At 39.1% G+C, this 27,271-nt stretch overlaps 3 protein-coding genes and 1 long non-coding RNA gene across 4 annotated transcripts in view; 2 read left to right on the plus strand and 2 right to left on the minus strand.

The window, feature by feature from the left end:
- The window catches only part of LOC116301084 (dnaJ homolog subfamily C member 2), a 22,967-nt gene extending 4,779 nt beyond the window's left edge, over positions 1 to 18,188 (plus strand). The window contains exons 7-18 of the mRNA XM_031710084.2: positions 563 to 654; positions 1,030 to 1,151; positions 1,586 to 1,735; positions 2,445 to 2,533; positions 2,903 to 2,975; positions 6,305 to 6,474; positions 8,385 to 8,485; positions 9,038 to 9,148; positions 9,899 to 9,942; positions 10,233 to 10,343; positions 11,065 to 11,121; positions 17,835 to 18,188. Coding sequence (XP_031565944.1) covers positions 563 to 654; positions 1,030 to 1,151; positions 1,586 to 1,735; positions 2,445 to 2,533; positions 2,903 to 2,975; positions 6,305 to 6,474; positions 8,385 to 8,485; positions 9,038 to 9,148; positions 9,899 to 9,942; positions 10,233 to 10,343; positions 11,065 to 11,121 — 1,120 coding nt within the window. The 3' untranslated portion in view covers positions 17,835 to 18,188. The remainder of the gene's footprint in view (positions 1 to 562; positions 655 to 1,029; positions 1,152 to 1,585; positions 1,736 to 2,444; positions 2,534 to 2,902; positions 2,976 to 6,304; positions 6,475 to 8,384; positions 8,486 to 9,037; positions 9,149 to 9,898; positions 9,943 to 10,232; positions 10,344 to 11,064; positions 11,122 to 17,834) is intronic.
- LOC116301088 (uncharacterized) lies at positions 3,374 to 4,770 on the minus strand. Its single transcript, XR_004197690.1, has 3 exons — positions 4,705 to 4,770; positions 4,344 to 4,521; positions 3,374 to 3,580 (listed from the first exon to the last, which is right to left on the minus strand). It is a non-coding gene; the product is annotated as an uncharacterized LOC116301088 (long non-coding RNA).
- Positions 12,525 to 23,921, minus strand: LOC116301083 (sodium/mannose cotransporter SLC5A10). Its single transcript, XM_031710083.2, has 14 exons — positions 23,682 to 23,921; positions 21,363 to 21,443; positions 20,160 to 20,264; positions 20,023 to 20,082; positions 19,131 to 19,235; positions 18,015 to 18,120; positions 17,556 to 17,636; positions 17,062 to 17,330; positions 16,225 to 16,442; positions 15,333 to 15,477; positions 15,019 to 15,106; positions 14,456 to 14,704; positions 13,779 to 14,000; positions 12,525 to 13,540 (listed from the first exon to the last, which is right to left on the minus strand). The coding sequence occupies exons 1-14, from the start codon at positions 23,775 to 23,777 to the stop codon at positions 13,332 to 13,334; spliced, it is 2,034 nt and encodes a 677-aa protein (XP_031565943.2). The 5' UTR covers positions 23,778 to 23,921; the 3' UTR covers positions 12,525 to 13,331.
- Positions 23,922 to 25,252: 1,331 nt separating this feature from the next.
- Positions 25,253 to 26,904, plus strand: LOC116301085 (trace amine-associated receptor 7c-like). Its single transcript, XM_031710085.2, has one exon. The coding sequence runs from the start codon at positions 25,405 to 25,407 to the stop codon at positions 26,407 to 26,409; it is 1,005 nt and encodes a 334-aa protein (XP_031565945.1). The 5' UTR covers positions 25,253 to 25,404; the 3' UTR covers positions 26,410 to 26,904.
- The last annotated feature ends 367 nt before the right edge of the window (positions 26,905 to 27,271 follow it).

Consider the following 27,271-nt stretch of genomic DNA (forward strand, 5'->3'; position numbering starts at 1 on the left):
ACGCAGATACTATGGGGAATGATTCAATACCATCATCTGCGCATGCGAAAAACAGACGTGCCGGTGTAAGTGACAGCAGCGTTTTTAAAAGCCTGCGTTTTCGCTGCCGAACACCAAAATAATCAAAAACACAGATTGCTGTCGTCTACGCATGTGAAAGAACAGACGTGCCGGTGTGTATGAAGTCAGCGTTTCAGTTCAAAAGCCTCCGTTTTCTTTGTCTACACTAATACAAAATACGAGAGCACACAGCACGCGCGCACACTTTCAATTGCGTCATTCCTATCTAAAATATCAGTTATTGTAATTTGTATTTTGTAAAAGAAATAAAAAACTTGCTTGCTGTGCTGTGTGGAGTTATTAAGCACTTTGAGGATTGGCAGAACACTCGAGAAGTGTCGAGAAGCACTCCGCTACGCGTCATGCTTCTCCTAACACTTCTCTCGTGTTCTGCTAACCCCCGCGTGCTTTTTAACTGCACAGCACGCGCGCGCATTTTCTATTTGTACAGAAATACGCGAGCGCGTTTCATATTCCTTATCTAACTATTTTCTATTTTCAGTCGAGATGAAAGGCGATGGATAGAAAAACAAAATAAAGCAATGAGACAAAAACGAAAGAAAGAAGAAGTAACAAGAATAAGAACATTGATAGGTAAAATAAGAATAACAGTCTAAAATGATCAATTAATTTTTGCTATGATTGTTTTTATTGTTATTATTATCATCATCATCATCATCATCATCATCATCATTATTATTGTTATTATTGTTCACTTGATTGGGCTGAGGCTCGTCACAAAATGAACAAAAATGATCAAAGTTGCATTCTCTCCTATGCTACGAGGGTTTTCTCCGGTTTCTCCGGTTTCCTCCCTCCGTAAAAATCAACATGTGAGTTGGGCGTTGTGTGCATAGAATGTAGCGGTAGTGTGTGTGAGTGAAAAAGTATTTCCAATTAGTGCGAAAACGCTAGAACCGCAAGACACTTAAATAACAAGAGATCTATTTCTTTAATTTATTACTTCAGATAACGCATATGCATGTGACCCTCGAATAAAACGTTTCAAAGAGGAAGAGAAAGAGAGAAAACTCGCCGAGAAAAGAGCGAAAGAGGAAGCGGCGAAAGCTGCTGCAGAAGAAAAGATCAAGGTAACGGATGATAACACATGCACGCCTTAAGCCCCGTTTACACTGGCGATTTTTGCTGCGATTTTTGTGGCAATTTTCGGAAATATGAAATATTTTGTCTCATAGTTCAAAAGAGACATTCGTCTAGGAAAATCTTGGTATCCTGAAAAAAACTTTACAAGTAAATTCTTTGCCATTATTTATTATGGACAAAATCGCAAAAAAAAATCGCAGCAAAAAGCGATAATTCCTTAGGGAAGCACGGTTGGCTGATGCTAATGCGTCGCCTCTAACCACTGCAAACTCTTACCATCATTTTCTTACGAGAACAAAGAAATAATTAATAAGGTAATATTTTTTAATGGAGAGGTCGAAAGCTAGGTAGTATTAAAACACAATTGTTGGGTCGATGAAGCAAACCATACATTTATTCATTATATTTTTAACGGTTGCAGAAAAAGCAAGAAGCAGAAGAAGCAGAACGGTTGGCAAAGGAAAAAGAAGAACAAGAGGCCAAGCTCAAAGCAGCAACTGCTAAAAAAGAGAAAGAGAAACTGAAAGCAGCCATGAAAAAAGAGAGAAAAGCGATAAGAACTGTTTGCAAGGTATTTTGCTTTGTGGAAACCTGTTTTTGAACAAACCTCCCACCCTTTTCCCCTGGAAATAGTTGAGGTGGTGAGTAGGGGGAGGGGGAAGGGAGTGAAGGGGGAAGAGGGAGGAAGAGAAAGGAGGAAGGGGGTAAGAAATGGGGGGGGGGGGGGGAAGGAGGGAAGGGGGGAGAGAGGGATGAAGCAAGGAGAAAGGGGGAAAGGGGAAATGGAAGGAGGGGAAATAAAGAGGGGAAAGGAAGGAAAGGGGAAGGGAGGGAGGAAGGAAGGGAGGGGGAAGGAGAGAAAGGGGGGAAAGGGGGAAAGGTGGCATGGAAGGAGGGGAAAGGGAGGGAGGAAGGGGGTGGGAGGCAGTAACTGGCATTCTAGTTTAGGAGATTTTAAAATCGCAGAACCATCAAAACAGCATTGAGGGTTGATATGTTATTTCGGAAAGGTAATTCCGAACCCGTTAAAAGTTTGTCTTCGCTTTTCAGCAGTAGCGTAGCAGCGGGCATACTCACCTATCACCCTTGTGACTTTGTGTCGTGTGACTTGAGTTTGTGTTGGTTTTCTCCCTTGCTTCGAGATTTTTTCTCCGGGTTCTCCCGTTTTCCTTTCTCAATTTTAAAGTCCCTATTCGATCTTAGGAGGGTATTCTCGATAAGGTTAACCTCTTATATCTCATTTCGCACTATAATGCAAAGAAATCGTTTGTTTTCTCCAGAATCACAACTATTTTTGTGAAGAGGAACCCAAGAGACTAGAAGAGATGCAGCAACTCGATTTGCTTCTAGAATCACTCTCTTTAGAAAAGTAAGTTCCTTCGCATAAAAAAAAAAAAAACGCAAGATGTTTGCGTTACAGTGCGAATCGAAAAACCCTGGGCACCTAGGAATATTCTAGAAATGTTCTATTCTTCTTTGGCCAATCAGAATTGACTCTCTAACCACAAGATAACGGAAAGATAAAAATAACGCTTCTGATTGGCTTTTAAACATTCTTGAAATATTTCTAGGTGCCCAAGGTTTTTCGATTCGCACTGTAATGTGTTCTTTTTTTTTTTTTTGACTTGTTTGCTTCCAATAATAATATGATGTAAGCTGTCTAACCAACATGGTTGCCATGCATTCTGTTTTCTTTTTAGAATGAGTATAAACCATCAATTACTTTTATTTTGATCAGTTTACAGACATTCCGGGAAGATATGGAGAAGGGAGAGACCAAGGAACAAGTGTATGGAGTATACCAACAACAGGTAACTAACACGTTGTTGAAATGTATAGAATTTCGTTTGTTTGTCTTTCTTTTATGGGTAAAGATGATCGGTGTGCCACCTATTCACCTTCGATTTTTCGTTAGAAAGCTGAGAAGGCTTTGGGTACGAGAATGTTGTTGTATTATCTTATGGTGAGTCATTATTGGAAGAAAGCTCGATTTGATCCCTGGACGCCCAAAAATGCCATAAAATCCAAGATGGCCACCGTACCGTCGAAGTAGTCCATTCAATCTGGCGTCGAGTGCTTTAGAGGTGAAACTATGGCTCGGTAGTCTGAGCAATCACTCCCTGTGTGTTCGATGTGAAGTTTATTACAATTATCTTTACATTAAAAGTCTTCTAATCTAAAAGAAAAAGGACAACAAACCAAGAGAAAGTGCCTTCCAAAGTTTTAATATTTGATGTTTCGCTGCATTGATTTCTGACTACCGTACTGAAATAGTTTCGTTGCATCTGTTCACATATTTTCATCAATGTTTCCTTTAAGCTTCAATAACCTTGCTCTTCGTCTGTTTATCATCGCCTGTTCATCCAAAAGTCGAATGATTCGAGATTGAAGAAGACTCCTTTGGCTGCGTATCATTCTAGGAAAGAACGAAACCAATTTTGACGCAATTATGTAGACCTTTTTACCTTGCCGGTGTGCAATGTTTTCCCATTACAGACCCCGTTTCATTCCCAAGAGTATTATTTCTTTGTTTAATGGTTGGACATGAGAAGACACAACTCAAACAAAGAATCTTATTCTCAAAACGCGTGGTCTGAAATCGAAAAATATTTAGTTTCCGCCCAAGGTAAAAAGGTCTGTTATTTACTTTTAAAAATCCGCTAAAATCCAGTTATGTTCTACCCTCTCGTACCAGCTGAATTGGAGTGGGAGGGGAGGGGGGAGAGGACCAAGAAAAGTCTTTCTTAAAAAAACTGGTGTTGGAAACCAAAAAACATTCCCATAAAAAGCAACGTACTTCCAGCTGATCCGAGAGAAAATTTTAGCCAATCAGAATCAAGAAAATTTGCAAAAGTGAGGTGTCACTTTACCCCTTGAAATTATGGATTTCCAGGCAACCAAATAATTAAAAAATAACGTTACTAATAAGAGGTTGATAGCAGCAAAACAATAACTAAAGAGTTTTCCATTTGTATTGCAATGGTAAACAGGTTTTTATTTTTCGCTGGTCAATTTTCACAAGCTTCATAACACCTCAGTTTTGCAGTGACGTCTTTTCTACGTCACCAGTGACGTCATTTCTACGGCACCAGTAACGTCATTTCTACGTCACCAGTGACGTCATTTTTACGTCACTATTTCAGATCAGCTCGTTACTCTGACATCATATTCTAAAATACCTTAGTTTTTCATCCAACTTTTCATTTGTCAAACCTCTAAATAAGTGTAAGGCTAGAGGTTGATTATCCAAATGTTGAAGGTCGTCCTCAAATGCTCTTGGTTCTTGGTGGACTAGAATGTCCCTCTGCTGCGTTTCTTGCGTCATTCTTACTTTTCGATACCACGCACGGATAATTTCTACAATAGAATAGGCCGAATCGAAATATGACGACCTATTTGAACAACGTTTGTTCTGGACTGACTAGACTCTCATGTGTGTGAAAACGCTCATTTTATTCGAGCTTAGTCGCTCCAGAACAATTGCTATTCCAATTTGGAGGCATACTACTAATAATAATACTAATCTACTAATCTACTAACATTTCACACCCATGATTGTAAGCTGCACGTCTGCCATTAGCGCCTTAATACGCAGCCCGTAAAGTCCTCCACTGGTTATGAATCTGAAGCGCATTGCGATATTTAAAATGCGCTATATAAGAACCCATTATTTATTTATTTATTTATTTTATTTATTCAAATTGGTCGCCATGTTTTGATTCGGTGTAACTTTTTGGAGGAGTGCATGAGGGGTAGTTAACATGCTATATTAATGGTCGACATGAAATTGGATTGTTATTTGTTTTTTAAATGGAAAACTCTGCAAAAGAAAAGTTAAAACCGAATATTCCGAGCCGAGGCAAAGGAAATTTCACTCTAGTAACTATGTTTAAACTAGACAACTTTTACATTTATATATCATTTAGATGTTACCTGTTACGTTGTGTTTGTATGTCAGTTGTTGTCCAATATTTACTTAGATTATCCCCCATATCTGATGGCATTTCTCTTCATCACAGCACTTGCTTCAAGTCGTTGAACTTCGAATGTATGCTGATGTTTCCAAGAAGCTACTGCGCGCGCGCTCGCTCGTTTTCGATGTAAAACAAGCTCTTGACGTGTCTAACAGAGCACAGGGACACGTGTTAGACGACAAATAAAATTAGGAAAAAATTCAATCGTTTAGACTTGTGTAGTTCAGGCCAAAATGACATTTCACGTCTAGCGCATTAACGCCGGGAGATCACGCTAAAAATACACAGAGAATAGTGAAGTTTAAGGCGCTGAGATAGGAGACACAAAAACGCAAAAACGTCCAACTTGTCGCGCAACATTGTTGCGGTGCAAGTTCGAAAACAATGTTGCTCGTTTTACACCCTATCTATCCAACTTGTCACGCAACAAAATCGTTTGTTGCAAGTTGGGAAAACTTGTTGCAAAAAGTAGAACGTAGATCAACTTTCTGCAACAAATTTGCGATTTGTAGCTCGTTTTTCATCACTCGTCCAACTTGTCACGCAACATTTTATGTGCAGAAGCGGCCGCCATCTTGAATGATGTAGCTTGTAGCCAATCAGCGTGCAGAATATCACCTTGATAGTCCCAACTTGCAACATTAGATTTTGTTGCGTGACAAGTTGGATAGATAGGATGTAAAACGAGCAACATTGTTTTCGAACTTGCACTGCAACAATGTTGCGCGACAAATTGGACGTTTTTGTGTCTCGTATTTCAGCGCTTTAAGACGAGTGTCAAAAGTATCCCGTGCTCAGATTCGAAAGTGATGCATTTTCGGGCAAGACTACGTGCGCTATGGAAAACACATGCACAACTTTGAAATACTGTTAACGAAAAATACTTTGAAGTTTCTTTTGGTTGGGGAAAAGGATAATAACTTGGGAAAAAAAAGCTCACTTCAGACAAAAGCTTTTCTTTATGGGTCGTAGAAATCGCCTATAACTATATGGTTTCCAATTTTTTTGTTATCACACTGGACGAAAATGCCTTTTTGTTATATCTATTAAAAAGGTTTACAACTTCCTAAAATACTGGAACAAAATCCAAGTTATGGGTTAGCAATATAATATTCAAATAATAATGAATGTATTATATATTATATATTGAATATTTTTATTTTCAGATAGAGGCGTTAAAAGAACGAAGAAGAAAGGAAGAAGAAAACCAGAAGGCTACTCTTGCGCGAAGTAAGAAAGAAAGCGAAGAACGTGAAGAACAAGACCAGTGGACAATCGAACAAACACAGTTACTCGTTAAAGCTGTCAATCTTTTCCCTGCGGGAACAGTTTCAAGGTACACTGGTTCCTTTAATCCTGGTACTCACTAGCAACGCAAGCCGACGCAACCTCATCTTCTCATTAGAAAGATTTATCCTCAAGACGCGTACGTCAAAGACGACGGCGCAAGCGAATTTTTTCGTGCGTCTGCTTTTCTTAACGTGGTTGAAAGACGCAGCATTTTTACGTCCTGTCTAGAACGCTAACTACGTTGAAGACGGCGCGCGCACGAAACTTGACGTACGCGTCTTGAGGCTAAATCTCTTTATGAAATAACTGTTATGAATGTCGCGTTCTCATTGGTTTGGAGTGCGTGCTTTATGAGAGCACATTGCACGCGCGCGCACTTTGCGTTGCGTCATTCCTATCTATTATTGTAATTTGTATTTTATAAAAGAAATAAAAAACTTGCTTGCTGTGCTGTGTGCCGTTCTAAAGCACTTGGGGATTAACAGAACACTCGAGAAGTGTCCAAAAGCACTCCGCTACGCGTCGTGCTTCTCCTAACACTTCTCTCGTGTTCTGCCAACCCCCGCGTGCTTTATGATTGCACACAGCACGCGCGCGTGTTTTCTATTTCTTCACTTATAGTACACTCAACAAAATTACTCGACTCTGATTGGTCGAGAGGAGTACAATTATAGCATTAATTGTACTCCGTAGGAGTACTAAATTTAGTCGCTATGGCAACACGGCCAAAACAATGTCAAAACAATTATTTTGTACTTAAAAAACATATAAATAAAATTTTAAAGCCGTAAGAACTAATTTTTTTCATGCATTTCAGTTGCGAGATGGACTGAAAATCGGCCGCCAAATAGACAAAGATGATCGGCGTCGCTCCGCATTTTTTACACTGAAATTTTGTTGAGTAAACTATAAACAAAAATTCACACGATCTTCTCGTACAATTTGGAATTAATAGACACTCTTCATGTTTTGAAAGTTCTTAATTGCACTCGCCTAAAGGCTCGTGCAATTACAAGAACTTTCAAAACATTACTCGTGTCTATTAATTTCCAAATTGTACTCGAGATCGTGCGATTTCCTATACTAATAGAGAAAAGAAGCGACGCAAGCACGAGAGAACGGAAGATTTTGTCTTTCGTGCGTTGTCTTGCGCATGCTCTTATGCTTCCGTCTCGAGGGTCGCTAATGAAAACCAGGTTTTGAAGAGTACAGTTTGTTTTTCTATGCCCTGTAAAGCTGACAAACCAAACAGCTAATGCCATTGAAATTAAAGTCTACCTAACCCCTGATACAATACTTACAGTATTGATTCTACATAAAGTGAATAGTTGAATGGTGAAATATTTTTTTATTTGAATAATGTGTCGTTAAGTTAATCAGTCGGTACCTTTCATATTTTTGATTGACGGCAGCGAATAAAACCAAATTTCAGCGTGCAACTTGGAGACACGATTCGCGATTCGCATGTTTATGAAAATTGCAGTAAGATCTTCATAACTCTCTTTTACTGCGACGAAGGACTACCGTCCGAAACGTCTGTAAGTTTTTTCATCTTTTCACGGTGTATGCTCTTTTACTCCGACGAAGGACTAGCGTCCGAAATGTCTGTAAGTTTTTTCATCTTTTCACGGTGTATAATTTACCTTTTTATCATTACTGTTTCATTAGCAAGTTATCTCTCCTTGGTAAGCATGGAAACAAACAAAAAAAAAAAAAACGTTTCACATGTATGAAGAGATAACTAGCTAAAAACTAGTGTGAGCTGCGTCAGTGTTTCTAATGAAACAGTAATGATGAAAAGGTAAATTATAAACCATGAAAAGATGAAAAAACTTACCGACGTTTCGGACGCTAGTCCTTCGTCGGGGTATTACATTTGTGGTATTCAACACCAACACAGTCTCAACTATGGTAACCCCTAGTCTTTTTCAGTGATGATTTTCCTTTCTATTTTAGATGGCGCGTGATAGCCGATTACATCAATGATCATTCAAAGGCTGGCAAACCTCGCGAACCAAAACATGTCATCAAGAAAGTCAAAACTCTACAGAAGTCCGGTAGGTAATAACTACACAATGTGGAGCAAGGAATCTGGTAAAGCAGAAATTCAGATAGACTATCCCTGGGATGGAGTTAAAATCCGCGGGGTGTTATCTGAGGTGTTCACTGCGAACACGCTATTCATGAGTTTAATGGACACGAAAAGAGAAAACCCCATGCCAGGATAACTAAAGAAATCTGGTAAATTCAGACAGACTATTCCTGGGATGGAGTTAAAATGCGCGGGGTGTTCATTGCTAACGCAATATTATTCATGAGTTTAATGGACACGAAAAGAGAAAAAATCCATCATCGGGATTGACTGAAATTCCCCGCGTAAGAATATCTTTATATGATTTGAGTGATGCATCTTAGAGATTTTAAGGTTTATGCTTCCAAAATATTAATGATGTGACGTTAAAATTAGGTGTCATAGGCACTTTAAAAAGTTTCCCTTCCAGGATCTAAGATTGACATTCCCTCCTCTAAAATCCTCGACACCAATGCTTTCAAGTTTATCGTTCTATCACTATTTTCAAGCAGTGTTCATTAACGATTTTCTCGTACAGATGCCTCTTTGAAGGATGAATGCAACAAGAACGCGTTCTCCAAGTTTGATTCATCGCTTTCTCAGACCAAGACGGTCCCTAGTGAATCAGTACCTACTGTAAGATACGATGGTGAGTCTATTAAAACACACAACATTGTCCCTAGTGAATCAATACCTACTGTAAGATACGATGGTGAGTCTATTAAAACACACAACATTGTCCCTAGTGAATCAGTACCTACTGTAAGATACGAAGGTGAGTCTATTAAAACACGCAACATTGTCCCTAGTGAATCAGTACCTACTGTAAGATACGCTGGTGAGTCTATTAAAACACACAACATTGTCCCTAGTGAATCAGTACCTACTGTAAGATACGATGGTGAGTCTATTAAAACACACAACATTGTCCCTAGTGAATCAGTACCTACTGTAAGATACGATGGTGAGTCTATTAAAACACGCAACATTGTCCCTAGTGAATCAGTACCTACTGTAAGATACGATGGTGAGTCTATTAAAACACACAACATTGTCCCTAGTGAATCAGTACCTACTGTAAGATACGATGGTGAGTCTATTAAAACACGCAACATTAAGTACATTAAAAACCCGCATAAACGAGCCATTCGATTAAATTTAGCAAGAGACATTAGAACATAAAGAAACATAAGACTCGCAGCGCTCGTGGTTCCACTTGAGTTTTGAACATTTTAAGACGTCATCTATGATCAATAAGAGGACAGACAATGGAAATCTATGAGCAATTTGTTAAACTATTTCCTTTAACACTAACAAAATATGTCACTGTAGGCCCACCGCGGTCTCAGTAAAACTACATCTAACTTTTCTTCGTATGGTTTAACCCTTTTCTCAATAGAAAAAGCTCCTGTTGAAAAACCCTGGTCGTCAAATGAACAGAAGGTACATAATTGTTAAGGGTCTTATCCCTCGTTTTCACGAAGGATAGAGCTATTAATGTTTGTGACGTATTTCCGGTCCCTTTTCTCCATTACAAAAGAAAACGAAAACTAATGGAGGTTTAATGATCGGTGTGTAACAGTACATTGCAAGATCTTTTTCATTTAAAGTCGGTAGAGCTTTTCATTTATGACCCGGAGGTCATGTTTTATTGCTATGACGTCAGACCTAAAAGTCTATTCTTCGGTGCCAAGATATTCACAAATTTCCATGCATTGGTTTGTTGTGTTTAGCTTCTAGAAGAGGCTCTTCGCAAGTTCCCAGCCAATACTCCTGAACGATGGGACAGAATCGCTGAGTCCATCCCTGGCAGAACTAAAAAAGAATGCATGAAAAGATACAAGGTAAAATGAATGAGTTTTTGTTTTATGTCTTTCTGTAAATGTCTGAAGGAGGTTTGTCCAGGAAGGACTTACTCTCTGACAAGAGGACGATTGGTCTGTTTGCTTCGTCATTCGATCTGTATTAAGACGGTCAGTTGGTCGGTTGCTCAGTCAGTGAGTCGGTCACTTGGTACGTCAGTAAGTAAGTGGGTGGGTCGATTAGTCAATCAACCTGACAATTTGCAAGTCAGTCGGGCGTTTGATCAGTCATTCAGCCTGACAATAGACCGTTTTCTCGAGGTTGCGTGCGCATCCAACTTAACGGGCCACAAAACTGAAAAACGCAAATTCAGTAAAATTTAAGTCAATCCAGTTTTATATTTGGAGATGAGAATAATCGATTTGATAAATTTTTATTGAAAAATCTAATAGAAATGTATGATAGTTCTCATTATAAATCTCTTGTTCTGGTATCGTGGCCCGTCAAGTTCCTTAAATTTGGATGCGCACGCAACCTTGAGAAAAAGGTCTATTTGCAAGTCAATATTGGCCTATCGGTCTGTTGCTTAGTAAGCCAGTCAGTCGTTGAGTTATTTGGTCCGTCGGTCTGTCTCACTGTCTGTCTTCTCAATTTGCAAGTCAGTTGGCCGTTCGGTCAGTCATTCAGCCTGACGATTTGTAGGTCAATATTGGCCTGTTTGTCTGGCTTTGAGTTAAACCTCTTTCTATTGCTGTTTTCCAGGAACTTGTCGAGATGATAAAAGCAAAGAAGGCCGCTGCTCAAGCTAAACCAAAATAAGTACGTAAACACCAATAATTGTAATAAAACCTATACGATATAAATCCAAGGACTGTATCATTCTGTTGTGGTCTTACAACCGATATTCGTGTCTCTTCGCCTATTCGTCGTGTATTTTAGCTGAATAAGGTAAAATAATTCACCGCTGTACTGAACGTGGCTAAAATGTAAGTCAAAGTTCAACTGCTTATAATGAAAGTGTAACCGTTTTTTGGTGCACTTCACCTCTCTCTATCAGTGGTTTGTTTTAAGGGCAAAATTTTAAAATGTTCGTTATAATTTTAAAAAGCCTGTGCATGGAATTCTCAAAAGTCGAAACAACGGAAATTTTGAATCTACAATTAGATTTTATCACAGACAAGGTTTCACGTTTGGCTTTTCGATGTTCTATCTGATTTAAGCTACGGACACGGTGCAGCATTGCGCGCGCAATGTTGCAGGCAGTCGATGTTGCGAGCCATGTCATACGACACAATTTGTTGCACGCAATGCTACTGAAGTAGAAGACGACCCTACTTCAGCAAAATTACCTGTAATATTGCGCTCAGTGTTGAAGGCAATCGATGTCGTGAGCTAGCCAGGTCACACGATGCAAGTGTTGCACGTAACGTTGCTGAAGTAGAAAACTATCCTACTTCAGCAACATTGCCTGTAATATTGTGCGCAATGTTGCAGGAAATCGATGTTGTGAACCATGTCACACGATGCAAGTGTTGGACGCAATGTTACTGAAGTAGAATACGACCTTATTCGGCAACATTGCCTACAATATTGTGCACAATGTTGCGCCCTGGTTGCGCCTTAACTCGTATTTCAGTTAAATTTTACAATTATTGAAAGTAAATCCCATCCGAAAAAGAAAAAAATTTGGAGGGAACCAATAAGTAATGGTAGCGCACTCACCACTGTGGTCTGCAGTGACGTTCCATTCTTGGACTCAGAATAGAGTTTGTTAGGTCTTTACCTCGTTTTGCGAGTGTTTTATCCGGGTTTTCCAAAAACAAAATTGGCAAAATTGTAATGCGCTCCAAAACATAACAATCTGAATTCCAATCCAATCTGTGACTTAAGGCTCGATTACACGGAGCAATTTTCTCTGCAACTTGTCTTCGCAACTGAATTGCAAGTGTCTACACGGTGCAACGGAGACGCAATCGTTGCCAAAAGTAGAAACGAATTATACTTTTTGCAACTGAATTGCTGCAACTTGTCTCGCAACATTTTTTCAAATTGAGCTGTAGGTTACACGCTGCAATGCTCCATGCAACTTGTGTCGCAACGCCGTTGCAACACAAGTCGCAGAGAAAATTGCTCTGTGCAATCGCGCCTACAGCCTTGCCCTGACTTAAATCAGCCCAGAGGTTGTTCAGGGTATCGATAAGGTTCATAGAAATTGCTACTCATCACAGTTTAAGAATCGGTTTTAATAATACTTGAAGATGTTACACGGCGATTTAAAAACTGTTCTATAAGGTTTTCTACAAACTTAATCTTCCCACCTATAAAATCCCTGTGATTTTTTCTCTTTACTTGACTTACTCGCAAATATACAGAATATAGAGAATATTCAAGCAAAGAACAAGAAAGATCTGATGCAATGCAAGGTGTATTGTAACTGTTATGCGCAACGGAGAAATCTACCACCGTTTTTAGAACAATATGAAACAAGTGTAAAGAATCGTAGATCATAGTATTTATGGCAATTGTAAAGGAAGAAAATGTATTTTTTACTGATAGCATCGATCAAAACTTTCACACGATTGCATTTAGAGGAGTGATACAAAGCCAAAGTGAAGTAAATAAAAAAATTGCGAGCAGCAGTTGCTCTATTGTAAACAAAACTATTAAGGGGCGGACAGACGATGCGACAATGCCTGCAAAGTTGCATAAAAAAGCCTGTTTTTGGTGTGTCACACGGTGCGATGTTGCATGTGACGTCACAGAAGTAGAAATTTGGTTCAATGTCCTAAGGAAGATTCATTTTTACTTAGAGAAAACGGGAGGGGCGTTCTAAATTTTATCTGGTTATTATCAATTTATTATTATTTTATCAGCTGGGTATTGGATAGCGATTTTAAAATTTCAAAGATAAGGTGAGGGGGGAGGGGTCGGAGGATTGGGCACATATGTTTACGGCCCTTCCCCCTTCTAAAAAAAATGAATGTTCCCTAAGAAGTCCGTTAATGCCAGTTTGTCAAGTATTTCGGCCATTATCTATAGTAGATCCACAGGAAGATCAAAGCTCCCAGGGTGCAGACGCTGAAGCATCTCAAACCCCACTTGGTGAGAGCAGATTCCTCAGCGAACGGCACGACATCAAGGTACTCTTTCATTTGGAAATTTTGTCCTTCGAGGTGGCCTTTAAATGTTGGACGCACTTCTACTTCGTCTTTAGTGTCGATGGTTGGGTTGTGTCTTCCTGGAAAACACATGGCAATAAAGAATAAAAGTTAGGGTTGTTTCGAAAAGCGATCTTTGCTAAACAGGGGCGTTGTTTTGAAAACCTATACATAGGATTAAAATGACAATAGATTGGACAAACAAAGAAACTAAACCTAATGTAGCGAAAGAGGTGGTTTACTATGGGACAACTAAAGAGGAGGTTCCGAATGACTAAGTCCTTCTGCTTAAAACACTTAGGATGCAATTTAACTTACCCATCTCCACACCATTCGAGGCAGATTTGGTTATTTGAGGCAGTTCATACTTATTGCCACCAGAATGCAAAGACGAGCCTTTTTCTCCAATTGCTCCGTGAGAGATTGGAGGATCGTTGATCGTTGGCCACGTCAAACCACCAAGTTCTTCACGAGGTACTTTTGAAGTGAAGAGACTCACTCCTACACTTACGATGCCACATACACCGAATATGATCAGACCTGAGGGGGGAAAAACATTTCGAGTTAAGTTACACATCGTGTATGGACTAAGAGATATTATAAAATAACAGTTATGCAGGTATCAGTATAAGCTACGCTTCGTACTTCTCGCTGCTGCTTTATAACAGCACACAATACGCACGCGCGTTTTCTACTTCTTCAAGGATACAGCTCGATCCAGCAACAATATACCCACTCAAGGTTTAATTTTTTCTTTTAACAATTAGAATTTTACTGTTTATGCTGGAAATTTTTCAAGGTGTAACCAAATCTTGTTTGCCAAAAAGCTCTGTCCAGTCTTCTTTCTCGGCCCATTCGTTACCGTTTAGAGGAATCCCCAAACAAATATGCAGGCGCAAAATGGAGCATTGCTGGAGCAATGTGTTTCTATCCAACCTTATATAATCAGACTTTTAGTAAATGCACATTATATAAGGCTCCGTACTCGTACTTACCGTACCACATGAAATGTAACTTAACAAAGTCTGGTCTATCGTCAATTAATCCACAGTTAGGCTTAGGGTACACATTACCAAAGATGAACTTGAGGAGACCAAGAAATAGTCCAACAATGAGTCCACATAAAGCACCAGCCTCGGTCAGACCAGGCCACAGGATACCCAGTCCAAATACCATGGTGATTGGTGGAGCAAGATAAGACTGGATTGTCTGGATGTACACGAATAACTCACTGCCTGCGGAACCTGCGCCGTCAAGAGAAAAAATCAATTCATTTCCTTGTTGCAAACTTAAGCTTCTGGAATAAAACATTTCGTCCTGCCTTCCTTTACAGTTGCTTGGATATTAGATTGCACTGTATGGCTTAAGGTTAACCGTTGCATTGTTTGCATGAAAGTGTCTTTATCTGTTACCAAACAAAGAGTTATGCATGTTGTTGTTGATAATGTTGATGGTGCTGGTGTTGGCGTTGGTGATGATTGAGGAGTATCTTGAAGTATATCTTCCACGGATCTTAGATTACATTGTATGGTCGCGGTGGTGAGTGATGATACAGTACCTTGGATAATAGGAAGCCAGCACAAGCTCACTCCGACAAGTACCGCAACAATGACACGACCAACGATCAGTTTCTCACGTTCTGAAGCCTAAAAGAAATCAATATCCATATTCATGAAGACGAGCAAACTAGTGATTGTCACTAAGCATGGATTCGATTCTGAAGCACTTGCATCCGAGATTTATCCGATTTTCAGACACCAAGCAACACCAAGACAGAGGGCTTGATGCAAGTCAATATATAATCGTGCAAAAAGACCCACCACAACACTCTAAAGAGCCAATTGCAAGGTGATACTTTAAAGGTAGACTCACACTTTGTCGTAGCAGTAGCCAAACATCCACGGTGAAGATGGTGGCACTGCTGTTGAAGGCTGAAGACAAAGATGACATGAGAGCAGCCATCATGACAGCCATCATCAGACCAACAAGACCAGTTGGCAACACGTTCAGAACCAGCCTGCAGTAAAGGAGTTATCATTTTTACTTTCTTGTTGATTATTAGATTATTTATTATTATTAGATTTAATTTTCTTCGCTTCCCCGAGGTGCAATGCACATTGGCAGGGAAGAGATTGAAAGTCTAAGAATGCTACACGCTCGATATATTCTATACAGGAAATTCATATCAGCCAAGTTATTGGGCAGGAGAAATATTTTAAAATATTTTAATTCCCAAAGAAGAACATTTAATTGTATTTTTCTCCAACACACGTGAAACCATTCAGGTCGGTTTTGGTGACTAGTCAACCCCCTTTGGAGTTAGAAAATAATGATAATTAAGGATATTAAGAGAGAATTCTTTTCGTATTCAAGCGGTGAGCGCCAAAAACTATTTTCTTGAAGAAAGGCTGCTGTACAAGGCTAAAATCTTGTTATTCAGAAAGTTTAACTTGTTTGGAACTGGAGATGACCGATGCAAGTGGAATTAAAGTGTTATAGTTTATCATAGTACATCAGTTTCTAACTGTTAAAAAAAGGTTTTGAGTGTTTACCCAAAACGAAAATTGGGATGAAAACTCATACGCAAGTCTAGTTTTTGGCACTTTTTGCCATTATTGTTCATTATTGAAAAAAATTTCGTCTTAAGGTAAAATAAAAAAAGGACGCTATGTGATGCCTTCCTAGGTAACAGTCACTTCCCTCCCTCTACCTTCGAATTGATGTGGACCCGCCATTGATTCTACTTAATATATTGAAAGCTCACTTGGGGTAGGCATTGTTCGTACATCCCCACTTGTTATCACAGTAATGCAGACAGCTGGGACCATCTGCACACGCAATGGAGTCTGGGAATAACACTCTGCTAATCATGCCAGGCATAACCATAATGAATAAAGGTAGGATTTTCAGGAGACCAGCGAAGATGGTTCCAGCTTTGGCATGCAAGTTGTTCTTGGCCCCAAGTGCACGTTGCACAATGACCTAGGAATATTGAGATTGCGAGTTAAATTTGATTCTTTTCTCAAATGCCCCTCCATCTAAGGAAAAGAACAGGGGAATATTTGACTATTCTATTGCAAGGCGCCAAACCAGAAAATAATATGGAATTTGTTTAATTGAAGGACTAACTCGAAAAACGTATACGGACTTGCCGTGCCGTGATCTTGATCATGACGTTAACGGTTTGGTTAACGTTTTCCAAGCATGTTCAGTTGCGTGCTTGATTGGTTCAAAGTAGGTCTTCGATTTTCGTACCGCTGGAATGTCGTATGATTTGCAATTTCAAAGTCAAACGAAATCTCAAGTGGTGCTGACTAAAATCGCAACAAAATTAGTAGCTTCAAGTGCCAGCCGGTTGATCTTATGACCACTACACCTAACTGAAAACATCCCATAAGGTTCTATACAAGTGTTTACTTTTGACTCGATCAAGCTGGCAGATGTCAAGATCCAGGTCTCATGTTTCTTAGATTATTTCTTCATTGCAGTTTTTTAATTTGTGGACTACACTGTAAATTAGCGGTCAGCTAAGTGTACTTTTCACGTAAAAAAAGGTTATTATTTATTTAAAATCCAACCCCCATACCCCCTAATCCCTTACCTGATCAGTACACCAATACCATACACCCATAATGGGTAGGATCGTCCACAGTCCCAACCAGGGGTAATCAGGGTCATCTAGAGGCCTGAACATGTTGCCCCAGTATGGAGTCATCTTGTAGCAACCTTGTGTGACGTTACTACCGTTAAGTGCAACTGTTGCCATGACGGAGGCGTTTGAAGCATTCGCCACGGGGGCTTTCCATGGTGTTCCCAAAGCACTGTCGTATTTTGACCATAATCCATCATGGCCTCCAACCTTGATAAAACCTGCACAACAAAGTGCAAAGGACATGTTATTTATGACATACAAGGATCTAGGGCAAGTCCTTTTTAAGATGCGAGTCTTCATTTCGCGGGTTTTCATGTGGTAACAATCATAAGACGAAAGGATCAGAACATTGGCATTTTTCAGGCCAGAACAAAATGTCCATGATCGACATTCTTTCAACACTGGCACCAGTTAATCTGGGTGTTGATGCTTGCAGCACTTACTTAGTATTGACAGCACAACAGCTCCGATGATCATGATGGCACATTGTAGCACATCGGTGAAAATGACAGCCATAAGACCACCTTGACAAAAAGAGAGAAAATATAAATTATTATATCCCAGTATCGTATTACTCTTAGGTGTCATGACTAAAGGGTGTTGTGGTGGTAGTGCACTCACCTCTGGGAACGTTTCGGGTTCGATTCCTAGACTCGAAATCACTTGTCATAAGACTTGGATCCCCCCTTTAATCGATGGCTTTTTTTGTTTTTTGTTTCCAGACATTTACGTACGTAAACCAGTGCTACAACTGTCATTACGCCAAATACAGCATTGCGAATTGCAGCCCATCAAACACTCAAGAGACTAAGGACCGCAGCAGCTCATCCAATCAGAAGGGTAGGATAAAATGTAACGTACACAGTGGTCATAAAACCATCTAACTTAATCTCTGATCTTACCGAGAAGTGTGTAGACGGCGGTGATGACTAAAATAACAGCAGCAGAGACATATATATTCCATCCTACAGCTTCGTAAAGAAACAAACTTCCAGCGTAGATGTCGACCTGGGTAATAAAAATGTATATATAATACTCTTTGTTCAGGATTCATCAAATAAAAGTTTGCTATGAAATTGCTAATGAATACAATTTTTTTGCAAACAGCCGATCGATGGATCCTCTGACCGACTGGCCAACAAAATAAACTAACCAATCAACGGACCAACCAAAAAACTAAACCACCAACCGACCAACTAACCGACCAACCACCAACCAACCAACCAACCTATCAACCAACCAACCAACTAACCAACCGACCAATCAACCAACCGATCAACCGACCAACCGACCAATCGACCAACCAACCAACCAACCACAACCGACTAATCAATCAACCAACCAACCAACCAACCAACCAACTAACCGACCAACCAACCAACTAACCAACCGACCAACCAACGAACCGATCAAACAACCAACCAACCAACCGACCAATAGACCAACCAACCAACCAACCAACCAACCAACGACCAACTAACCGACCAACCACAACCGACCAACCAACCAACTAACCAACCAACCGAGCAACTAACCAAACAACCAACCAACTGACCAACCAACTGACCAACCAACGACCAAGTAACCGACCAACTAACCAACCAACCTACTAACCAACCAACAAACCAACCGACCAACCAACCGACCAACCAACAACAACTAACCGACCAACTCACCGACCAACCAACTCACCGACCAACTAACCGATCAACCAATGAACCGATCAACCAACCAATCAACCAACCATCCGATCAACCGACCAACTAACCAATTGCAACCAGCTAACCAACCAACCGAGCAACAAACTAACTGACCAATCAACCAACCAACCAACATTAACTAGCCAAGCAACTTAACAAATAAACAACCGAACAAAATGTAGATTATTCATTACGAGGGAAAAAGGAAAGGAAGAGGGGATGAGACTTCACACCCTCTCTTCTTCCCGCGGCACCTCCCGTTTGTTATTATTAAGAAATCGTGTTTCAAAAGAAAGGAAAGGCAAGAGAGATACTTACAGATGTTTTGGTAAACACATACGACAAGAGAGCGGCAATAGTGAGGTACGTTCTGACTGAACGACTTTGAAATCGCTTGTTTAAGTACTCTGGCATGGTAAATACCTTGAGAAAAAGGGAACAATGTCAGTAGAACCATCTAGTCAACCATGGCTTAAAGCCTCGAGCACACTCTTTCATATCTTGGGTATTCAAGGCCTAAAGTGAACAAGACGCTCTAAAATCGTAAACTGGGCTGCCTGGATTTTTGCGTACGTGTTGCGTCATGCATGTCACACCACTCGACAGCGTAATTTGTCACGTAATTTATGAGAACGTTGTGGCATAAATTGCAAAGGCCTCTTAGATACTAACGTGTTGACTTCTGGATGGTATTGCGCAGCTTTGCGGATTTCTCGGCGGACAAAAAAAACCACGTATTTTAAGACTGGTTTGCCACAGGCAACCTAGAAAAAGGCCTCATTTAGCGTCTGTGTTCATTTAGCTAGTAGCTGGTCTTCTAGGAAACTGACGGTGCGCACTTTACCCCCTTCTGTATTGAAAGCTGAAGCTACACGGATTAGAGTTCAAAAATCAGTGCGTTGCAGTTGCACCGACACGGTACGTTACGCAAGGCAATGTTTTAAAACTGTTGCCGCCATCGCTGCGAACAGTTTAACTCGATTCTATTTATCGAAACGATTACCTAGATTGCTGGCTTCAGTTTTGCGGGCCAACACAAAAGCGCGCACACAATGTTCTCTATGATAATAACAAAATGTCCTAATAGAAAATACAGACCGTTCGCTCGCTTTTATCTACAGCGTTGTATTATGACATTCGATATCAGGGCGTCTATTTACTAATAATAGAAACCTTCTCAAGTTATTACTTGATGGCAGCAAATACTCACCCTTGACCTGAGGTATATAGGGACAAACACCCAGCCAAGAAGCAACAACACCCACACGGCCTTTCAAGAAAGAAAGAAAGAACATTGAAAACGACTAAAACAATTTTTGGTCTTTGGATTGACGTGCGCAGACATACCTGCCATTCGTAGGATACCACAGCAATGCCAGTAGACGCACCAGACCCTGCCAAGCCTATAAAGTGTTCACTGCCCATATTACTCGCGAAAAGACTGGGACCCACCTGAAACGGATTTATATTTCATTCAGTTAAGTTTGTTTTTTTACATAACAGTTTGAGCGTCGTATACACAGCTTAAAGTGCCTATCACCCTTCTGACAATATTCTCAGTATTGATTCTACATGGGGTAAGATGTTGAATAACCCGAAAAAATTACATAGTTTGAGTGCGGCTTCTTGAAGTTATGAAGGTTTTTCCATGCCATATGCTAATGCTGTGACGTATGAGGAGTAATCATTTAATATACAAAACATTACTGGTACAGATAAATTAAATTTGAAATACGTCATTGTTTTCCCCATTGCTTTTATAGAAATGATTGCAAGTTAGTTTTCCCATAGAAGCCGGTGTTTCGAATTACGAGGAACAACAAATAACCATAAATGCCTCCTCATACGTCACAGCATTAGCATATGGCATGGAAAAACCTTCATAACTTCAAGAAGCCGCACTCAAACTATGTAATTTTTTCGGGTTATTCAACATCTTACCCCATGTAGAATCAATACCGAGAATATTGTCAGAAGGGTGATAGGCACTTTAACATTGTGCACTGTTAACCTAGATTCTTACACGAAAAGGCATGTACACGGCACCGTCACAGTGCGGCATCGAGTATATCACTTGAACCAATCACATACGCGGAGGATCGCTCTCATCCAATCGAAATGCTGAGACGTGGCATCGTCACGGTTACGGCACAGCACGTCTGTACTATACCGTGAGTTTTTAACAGTGGAAAAAATTATTCGATTTCTATTGTTTATCTGAGTTTCTTTGGGAGCAACATTCAACTGCTGCTTTTGCGGAGCTTCATATTCTCACCTCTAGTTTAGAGATAGTGAGAGAGATATCCCAAATGGAGAAGGGGGGGGGGGGGGGGGAGGGGCTAAGGGCGCGTTTTGCTTCACATTTTCAATGGAAAAGAAACGTTTTCCTTGCTTTGAGTTTTTGATTTCATCTTATTTCTAGTCGCAAGGGGACTTTTTTAATTTATCGCTAATATCACTACTATGTTTATCACTAATAAATTCAAAATTTCGTAACAAAAAACATCAATGACATCATGAACCACAAAAACACAGGAATCCCATACTTACCGCCCACCATAGCATCTTTCGTCCAGCCAAGAAGTACCCTTCGGCGGTTTCAGCTTCTCCCCTTTGCTTTCTGAACTTGGACTGATATAAACACAATAAAGGATGATTGAAGGCTAAGAGGTTAAGTAGTAAGAATATTGTGTAATTTCAATCCGTTTGTGACAACTAGAGTAATCATTCGAATTTGGTTTCTGTCATTCAAATTTCCAATGGTCTGACCGAATCCAAAAACTCGTATGTTGATCGCATAATTAAGTATGCATGCCATGCATTATTAACCCAACGTCATTCTAAAGGCCCTGTCCAGACGTATCCGAAAATTTTTGTATCCGCAATTTATTTTTTTGCGGATACGGATTGCGTCCACACGTGTCCGGAAATTTTTGTATCGATATCCGGAAATTTTCGGAAACGCTCCGAATACGGATACGTGTGGACGGTCGTATCCACAAATTTTCGAATATGCTGACGTAAACACGATTTTGCGCATGCTCAATAAGAAAAACTATCCGTCAAAGGGACTAGGCACTAGCGTGCATTAGGGCGGATCAAGAAATTTCCGGATACGTGTGGACAGAGAAAACGATTCGAATACGCTGCGTGTGGGCACGAACATTTTCGTATCCGCAAAAAAAATTTGCGGATGCAAATATTTGCGGATACGTACGGACGGGGCCTAAGATTTTTCTAGTTCATCCCAAAGGTCACGATCATATTGAACATTGTGTTGCTTCATCAAACAACTCGGATTTGTGCAATACCAGCTCGGGTACCAGCTATAGGTCAAGGACAGATGAAATCCCATGTATAATGACACGAAATCAGAACACTTATCATATAATGGAGAGGGGAATGGTAAAATAAACTATGAAGTCATAGTAATACAATGTTCTGGTTGAAACTCAAATGTTGTCACGCACACAATATTCAGTCTATTTTCAATTAAGCAAAAGTTTACTTTAAATTATTTTACACAATCTATGGGAAGCCCTGCGATTTTATGGTGAAAAACAACGAATTTCAAACTTTTCAATCTGTCGTGTTATTTCCTTAACGCTTCATTCGATTTCCTCACTTATAGTACACTCAACAAAATTACTCGACTCTGATTGGTCGAGAGGAGTACAATTATAGCGTTAATTGTACTCCGTAGGAGTACCGAATTAAGTCGGTATGGTAACACGGCCAAAACAATGTCAAAACAATTATTTTCTATCATTTTGTACTTAAAAAGCATTAATAAAATTTTAAAGCCGTAAGAACTAATATTTCTATGCATTTCAGTTGCACGATGGACTGGAAATCGGCCGCCAAATAGACAAAGACGAACGGCGTCGCTTCGCATTTTTTTACTGAAATTTTGTTGAGTGAACTATAAACAAAAAATCGCACGATCTTCTCGTACAATTTGGAATTAATAGACACTCGTAATGTTTTGAAAGTTCTTTAATTGTACTCGCCTAAAGGCTCGTGCAATTACAAGAACTTTCAAAACATTACTCGTGTCTATTAATTTCCAAATTGTACTCGAGATCGTGCGATTTCCTATACTAATGAATCTCATATTAATTATTTAAACTAAATTCACTTTACAAAACTATTTTTGTCCCTTTGAATTTCAATTGAGATAAAAAGTTCAAAACATAAACAGCAATGATCCCTCACAATTTTACGGGAAAATAAATCGATATCGATTAAATAAAAACTTTAGTCCGTTCATAAATAGTAGACCAAAATACACCATAGACTTGATTACACTTCACAATAGACCTTGGATCGAGCATGCATTGAGAGACGTATTTCGCTAAACACCACACGAAAACTCTATTTCCGAGTACTCTGTAATTTGAACAAAAAAATATCCGTAATGTATAGATTTTGGAAATATGATTTTAAGTGCATCAAGTATTCGTACATTATAGTGTTCGGAATACAAACTTTGTTTTCTAAATAACAACAGACGAATTCATGTAATTTTTAATAGAACAATGAAAATTTATATATATATATATTTTTCCTCAGCAGCTTTCTATTGTTAAAAAGTGAAAAACATTTACTTAGAGCTTTAAAAAGTAAGCGTTTCTAATTCCCTGCGTAATGCTGAGTTACAGGCTAAAATATCTCTGCAAACTCTCTGTAAGTAGAGTATGCTATCTTAATTACTATGCATACCATTGACGCGTAATGCGTAAATACTAGAATAAAGACTCGTTTGTTCATATTATAGACCAACGTATCCTCATGGAAGCATCAGTTATATATATTCAAATATATATTCTAAGTGAGAATAGGTCTCTAACTTTACTCAAATATACTCACAAATAAACCAACTCCTAGACACAAGACGAAGTAAGCAGCGATGATCACCCAATCCACTACAGCAAGATTACGCGAGGTTTCGTCTATTCTCGCCATCTTTGAAGAAACAATCTCAAAGAAAATATATGGGACTCTTTGTAAAAACTAAAACGATGGCAAGCCAGAGATTTCAGTGATGCATCCAAGCAAGACTCCAAAGCTGTGCACGACCGTGAGAAGGAATCGACAAATACGCGATACTCATTGAACCAGAAATGACCTTTATCAACGTTGTCAGGACAGCGTCAAAACTCAGGAATTTACGGAATGTAATGGTTGACATGTTATATTTAGAGCACAGGCAGCCCAATCTCGTTTTTTGTCTTTATGTATATTGCGAAAATTCGCTATCTAGGAATCATGCTTTATTTGTAACAAAATCGATAACAAAATCAATGAAATGGACTTGTATGGAACTTCTTTTGTCTGTTCGAATTGAAGTGATGTATGCTTTTTTTCCAGTAATAGTTACTTAATGTGGTTTACTTATAGCATTAGTGAACTTTCTTTCTATTTTACTGTACGGAGTATTGATAAACTTATTACAAAGAGTATAAATCGCTAACGAAAAGTACAGCGGTAAACTTCATAGTATATGGCTAATTCAAACCAGAATAAGACGACTTGCACTAACAAGTCACGTGACCCTACCTCTCTTGATATAAACAGCTGTGCAAAAATGAACATCGGAGATGAAAAGAGCGCCTCTAGATTAGTAGGGTGGCCGAGTGTTATCTCATAACGAGCGCCGAAAACGGAGAAATGACATTTAATAATATAAAATCAAATATTTCAGTAAAGCTTTGTATGCGCTGGATGGCAAGGAGGGGTTGCCAGCCAACACTTTTCCCATACAAATCATTAAAAATATTTGATTTATTATATTTAATAGCATTTATCATTTTTCGATATCTTGTTATGAGATAAAACGTTGGCATAAGGATTTAACAAAATGACTAGTGGCCCATAATTGAGCCTTGGGGAACACCAAAAGCAACATCTATATTTTGATAGCCTGTCATTTTTCTGAACATATTGCTTGCGTCCGGCATTCAGGCTGTTTGTGACCCATTTAGAGAGGACCATGATTTCAGACTTGAATATCAAAGAAAAGACGAAATTCACTGAAATTTAAAAAAAAACGGTTTAGTATTAATTACTTCCGCTCTGGCAAATGCCTAGTTAGTAGTACTGATGACCATACATATATTTGTATACAACTTATCGATTAGCTGAGCTTGAGGCGGGATTTTGGATTAAAATATTTACTTAATTCAGTCAGAAGTCTCCCTCAATATATATATTTCAAACTTCAGTTCGTTGAAGTAAGTAAGGAACAATCAAATCCCGCCGCCTTCAATTGATTTCAATTAGCGTTGTCGTAAATACTAAAATGTCTAAAATAATGCTTATTCTTCTTAATTATTCATTCTTTAAACCCTTTTATGGATAAAAATACTATTAACGCGAACTAATCAGTATGACGTCTTAAAGTGCAATGCTTCAAAAGGCTAAAAGCCTAAAAGCCTAACTGTCCATCATTGACGAATAAAATTCCTGCTTTTAGTATATTTTGCCCATTAGCGGCAGGGGGAAAAAAACGGCATTTGGAGGAGGTGAGAGATTTGATTCACTTTCAAATATCATTAGCACAACCTAGTCGACAGACGTACGCTCGATAAATATGAACCAAAGTAATTTTTGCTATCAGAATGCCTTCAGCTTTCAGTCGCATGGCTATCGAATGGGTGTAGCTACAGGTTATTCACTGACATCTATTTCTGCAGTTTCTCTGAATACCCTGGTTTTTTTCACGATTTGGAAGACTTCGACGCTACACAAGCCTTCGTATATTCTACTAGCGAATCTTGCCTTGACAGATTTATTGGTTGGAGCAATTGTTCAGCCCATGACGGTAATGATCAACATTGCAGCACTCAAGAACTGGAATAAGCTATTTTGCTTGTTGTCCGCTACTTCTCGCGTAGTTGGGTATTGGCTGGGTTCCGTGTCTCTGTTTACTCTGACTTTGATAAGTGTTGACCGTCTTTTGGCCATCAATCTCAAGAACAGATATCGCACCACTGTTTCTTTGGAGCGAGTTATCCGTACTCTGGTGTTCTGGTGGCTTAAAGCTCTGGTCGTGACGGTGTTGAACATTTTTATGAATTCGAACGGAGAGTCATCTAATCTACTGTTTATCGTTCCTGCTGTCATTATCTGTAGCTTGCTTGCAGTCATTACTGTGTGCTATGCTTTATCTTTCCATACCTTAAGAAAACTATCCAAGCCGGTAGTTAAAGTCACTACAGGCGAAAGAGTTGCTGCTAAAAATGCTGATCCAAAACTGCCCACGATTCCAGAAAACTACACCTTTGATGTCTGTAAATATCGACGATCGCTAAAGACCATGCTACTTGTCTTTATCTCTATATTAATCTTTTATCTGCCCTATTTGTGCGTTGTTATCGCAATGGCATTCAGATTTACAGAAAAATGGATGGAAGACGATGCAGGACTTTTTCATGTAAAATTACTGGTTTTGAGCGAGCTTCTCGTTATCCTAATTTCTACAACCAATCCTGTAATCTACCTTTGGCGAGTGAAAGATTTCCGAAAAGCTTCCATAAAGAAATTGAAAGAATTTCTCAAGCTAGAATCTAATGAAATCATTGAACTGGACAGCTAAACCGTAATGTAGCTTTACACTATATCGCGTATTTATACGGAGAAAATATTTGGATTTCATTAATTTAAGTGCTGCGCTCTACCATTCTTAGCATTCACGTCCGTCTCGATCCGTAGACACGGTCAAATCCAACATCAAAAGCCTGAATTAAAGTTTCAGCAGCTGTCGGGTTCGGCAAATGGGGATGGACATAATTGATATCTTTATTCCATACAAACAACCATTTTGTATATGGAATACATAAACGTAGTATGAATATGTACTGTTTAATAAACGAGCGGGAGTGTTTTATCGGGTATAAAACACGAGGCGTAGCCGAGTGGTTTTAGACCCGATAAAACACGATCTGAGAGTTTATTGAACGGCTTAAAAAACTCCTGATGTATGTTCTCATACTGTACCGAATTCTTTACGAAATGAACCAAGTTTGATAGAGAAAATCCAAGTTAAAGTTTATGCAAATGAAGACGAATCTATATGAGATATAAAACCTCCTTCATGGTCATGATTTCTATTGTGTTTCCTTCATGAATTATTAATGAGTTTTTTAAAGATATAATAAGACAATACTGCTATAATTACCAACCTGTTAGAATCAGAATAACGAAAAATATACCAATTAATTTCTATTTTTAATATGACAAAGTTTTTGCAATTATGTTTTAATATATTATTGAATATTATATAATTTTCAATTGAACGTTAAACCATTAATATCAAAGCAGTTTTGCAACTAGATTAAATATTGATTTGTTTTTCACTGATAAAATACGTAAAATAAAGTCCTCTTAAAGATTAATGAAAAACCTATTGGTATCTACAAATTGAAATATTTTACAAAAATAACCAAAATGACCCAGAG

Source organism: Actinia tenebrosa, unplaced genomic scaffold (assembly GCF_029948245.1).
Source record: "Actinia tenebrosa isolate PJP-AT-01 unplaced genomic scaffold, QUT_ActTen_1.0 PGA_scaffold3__52_contigs__length_22856419, whole genome shotgun sequence".
Classification (NCBI taxonomy): domain Eukaryota; kingdom Metazoa; phylum Cnidaria; class Anthozoa; order Actiniaria; family Actiniidae; genus Actinia; species Actinia tenebrosa.

Excerpts from the sequence above, each read along its gene's own strand:
- LOC116301083 (XM_031710083.2), bottom strand. The coding sequence starts at position 23,777 with ATGGCGAGAATAGACGAAACCTCGCGTAATCTTGCTGTAGTGGATTGG. Across the intron at positions 16,443-17,061 it reads GGTATTGGTGTACTGATCAG|GTCATTGTGCAACGTGCACT; the intron begins GTAAGGGATTAG and ends CAATATTCCTAG. Across the intron at positions 15,107-15,332 it reads GGCTACTGCTACGACAAAGT|GCTTCAGAACGTGAGAAACT; the intron begins GTGAGTCTACCT and ends GATTTCTTTTAG.
- LOC116301085 (XM_031710085.2), top strand. The coding sequence starts at position 25,405 with ATGAACCAAAGTAATTTTTGCTATCAGAATGCCTTCAGCTTTCAGTCG.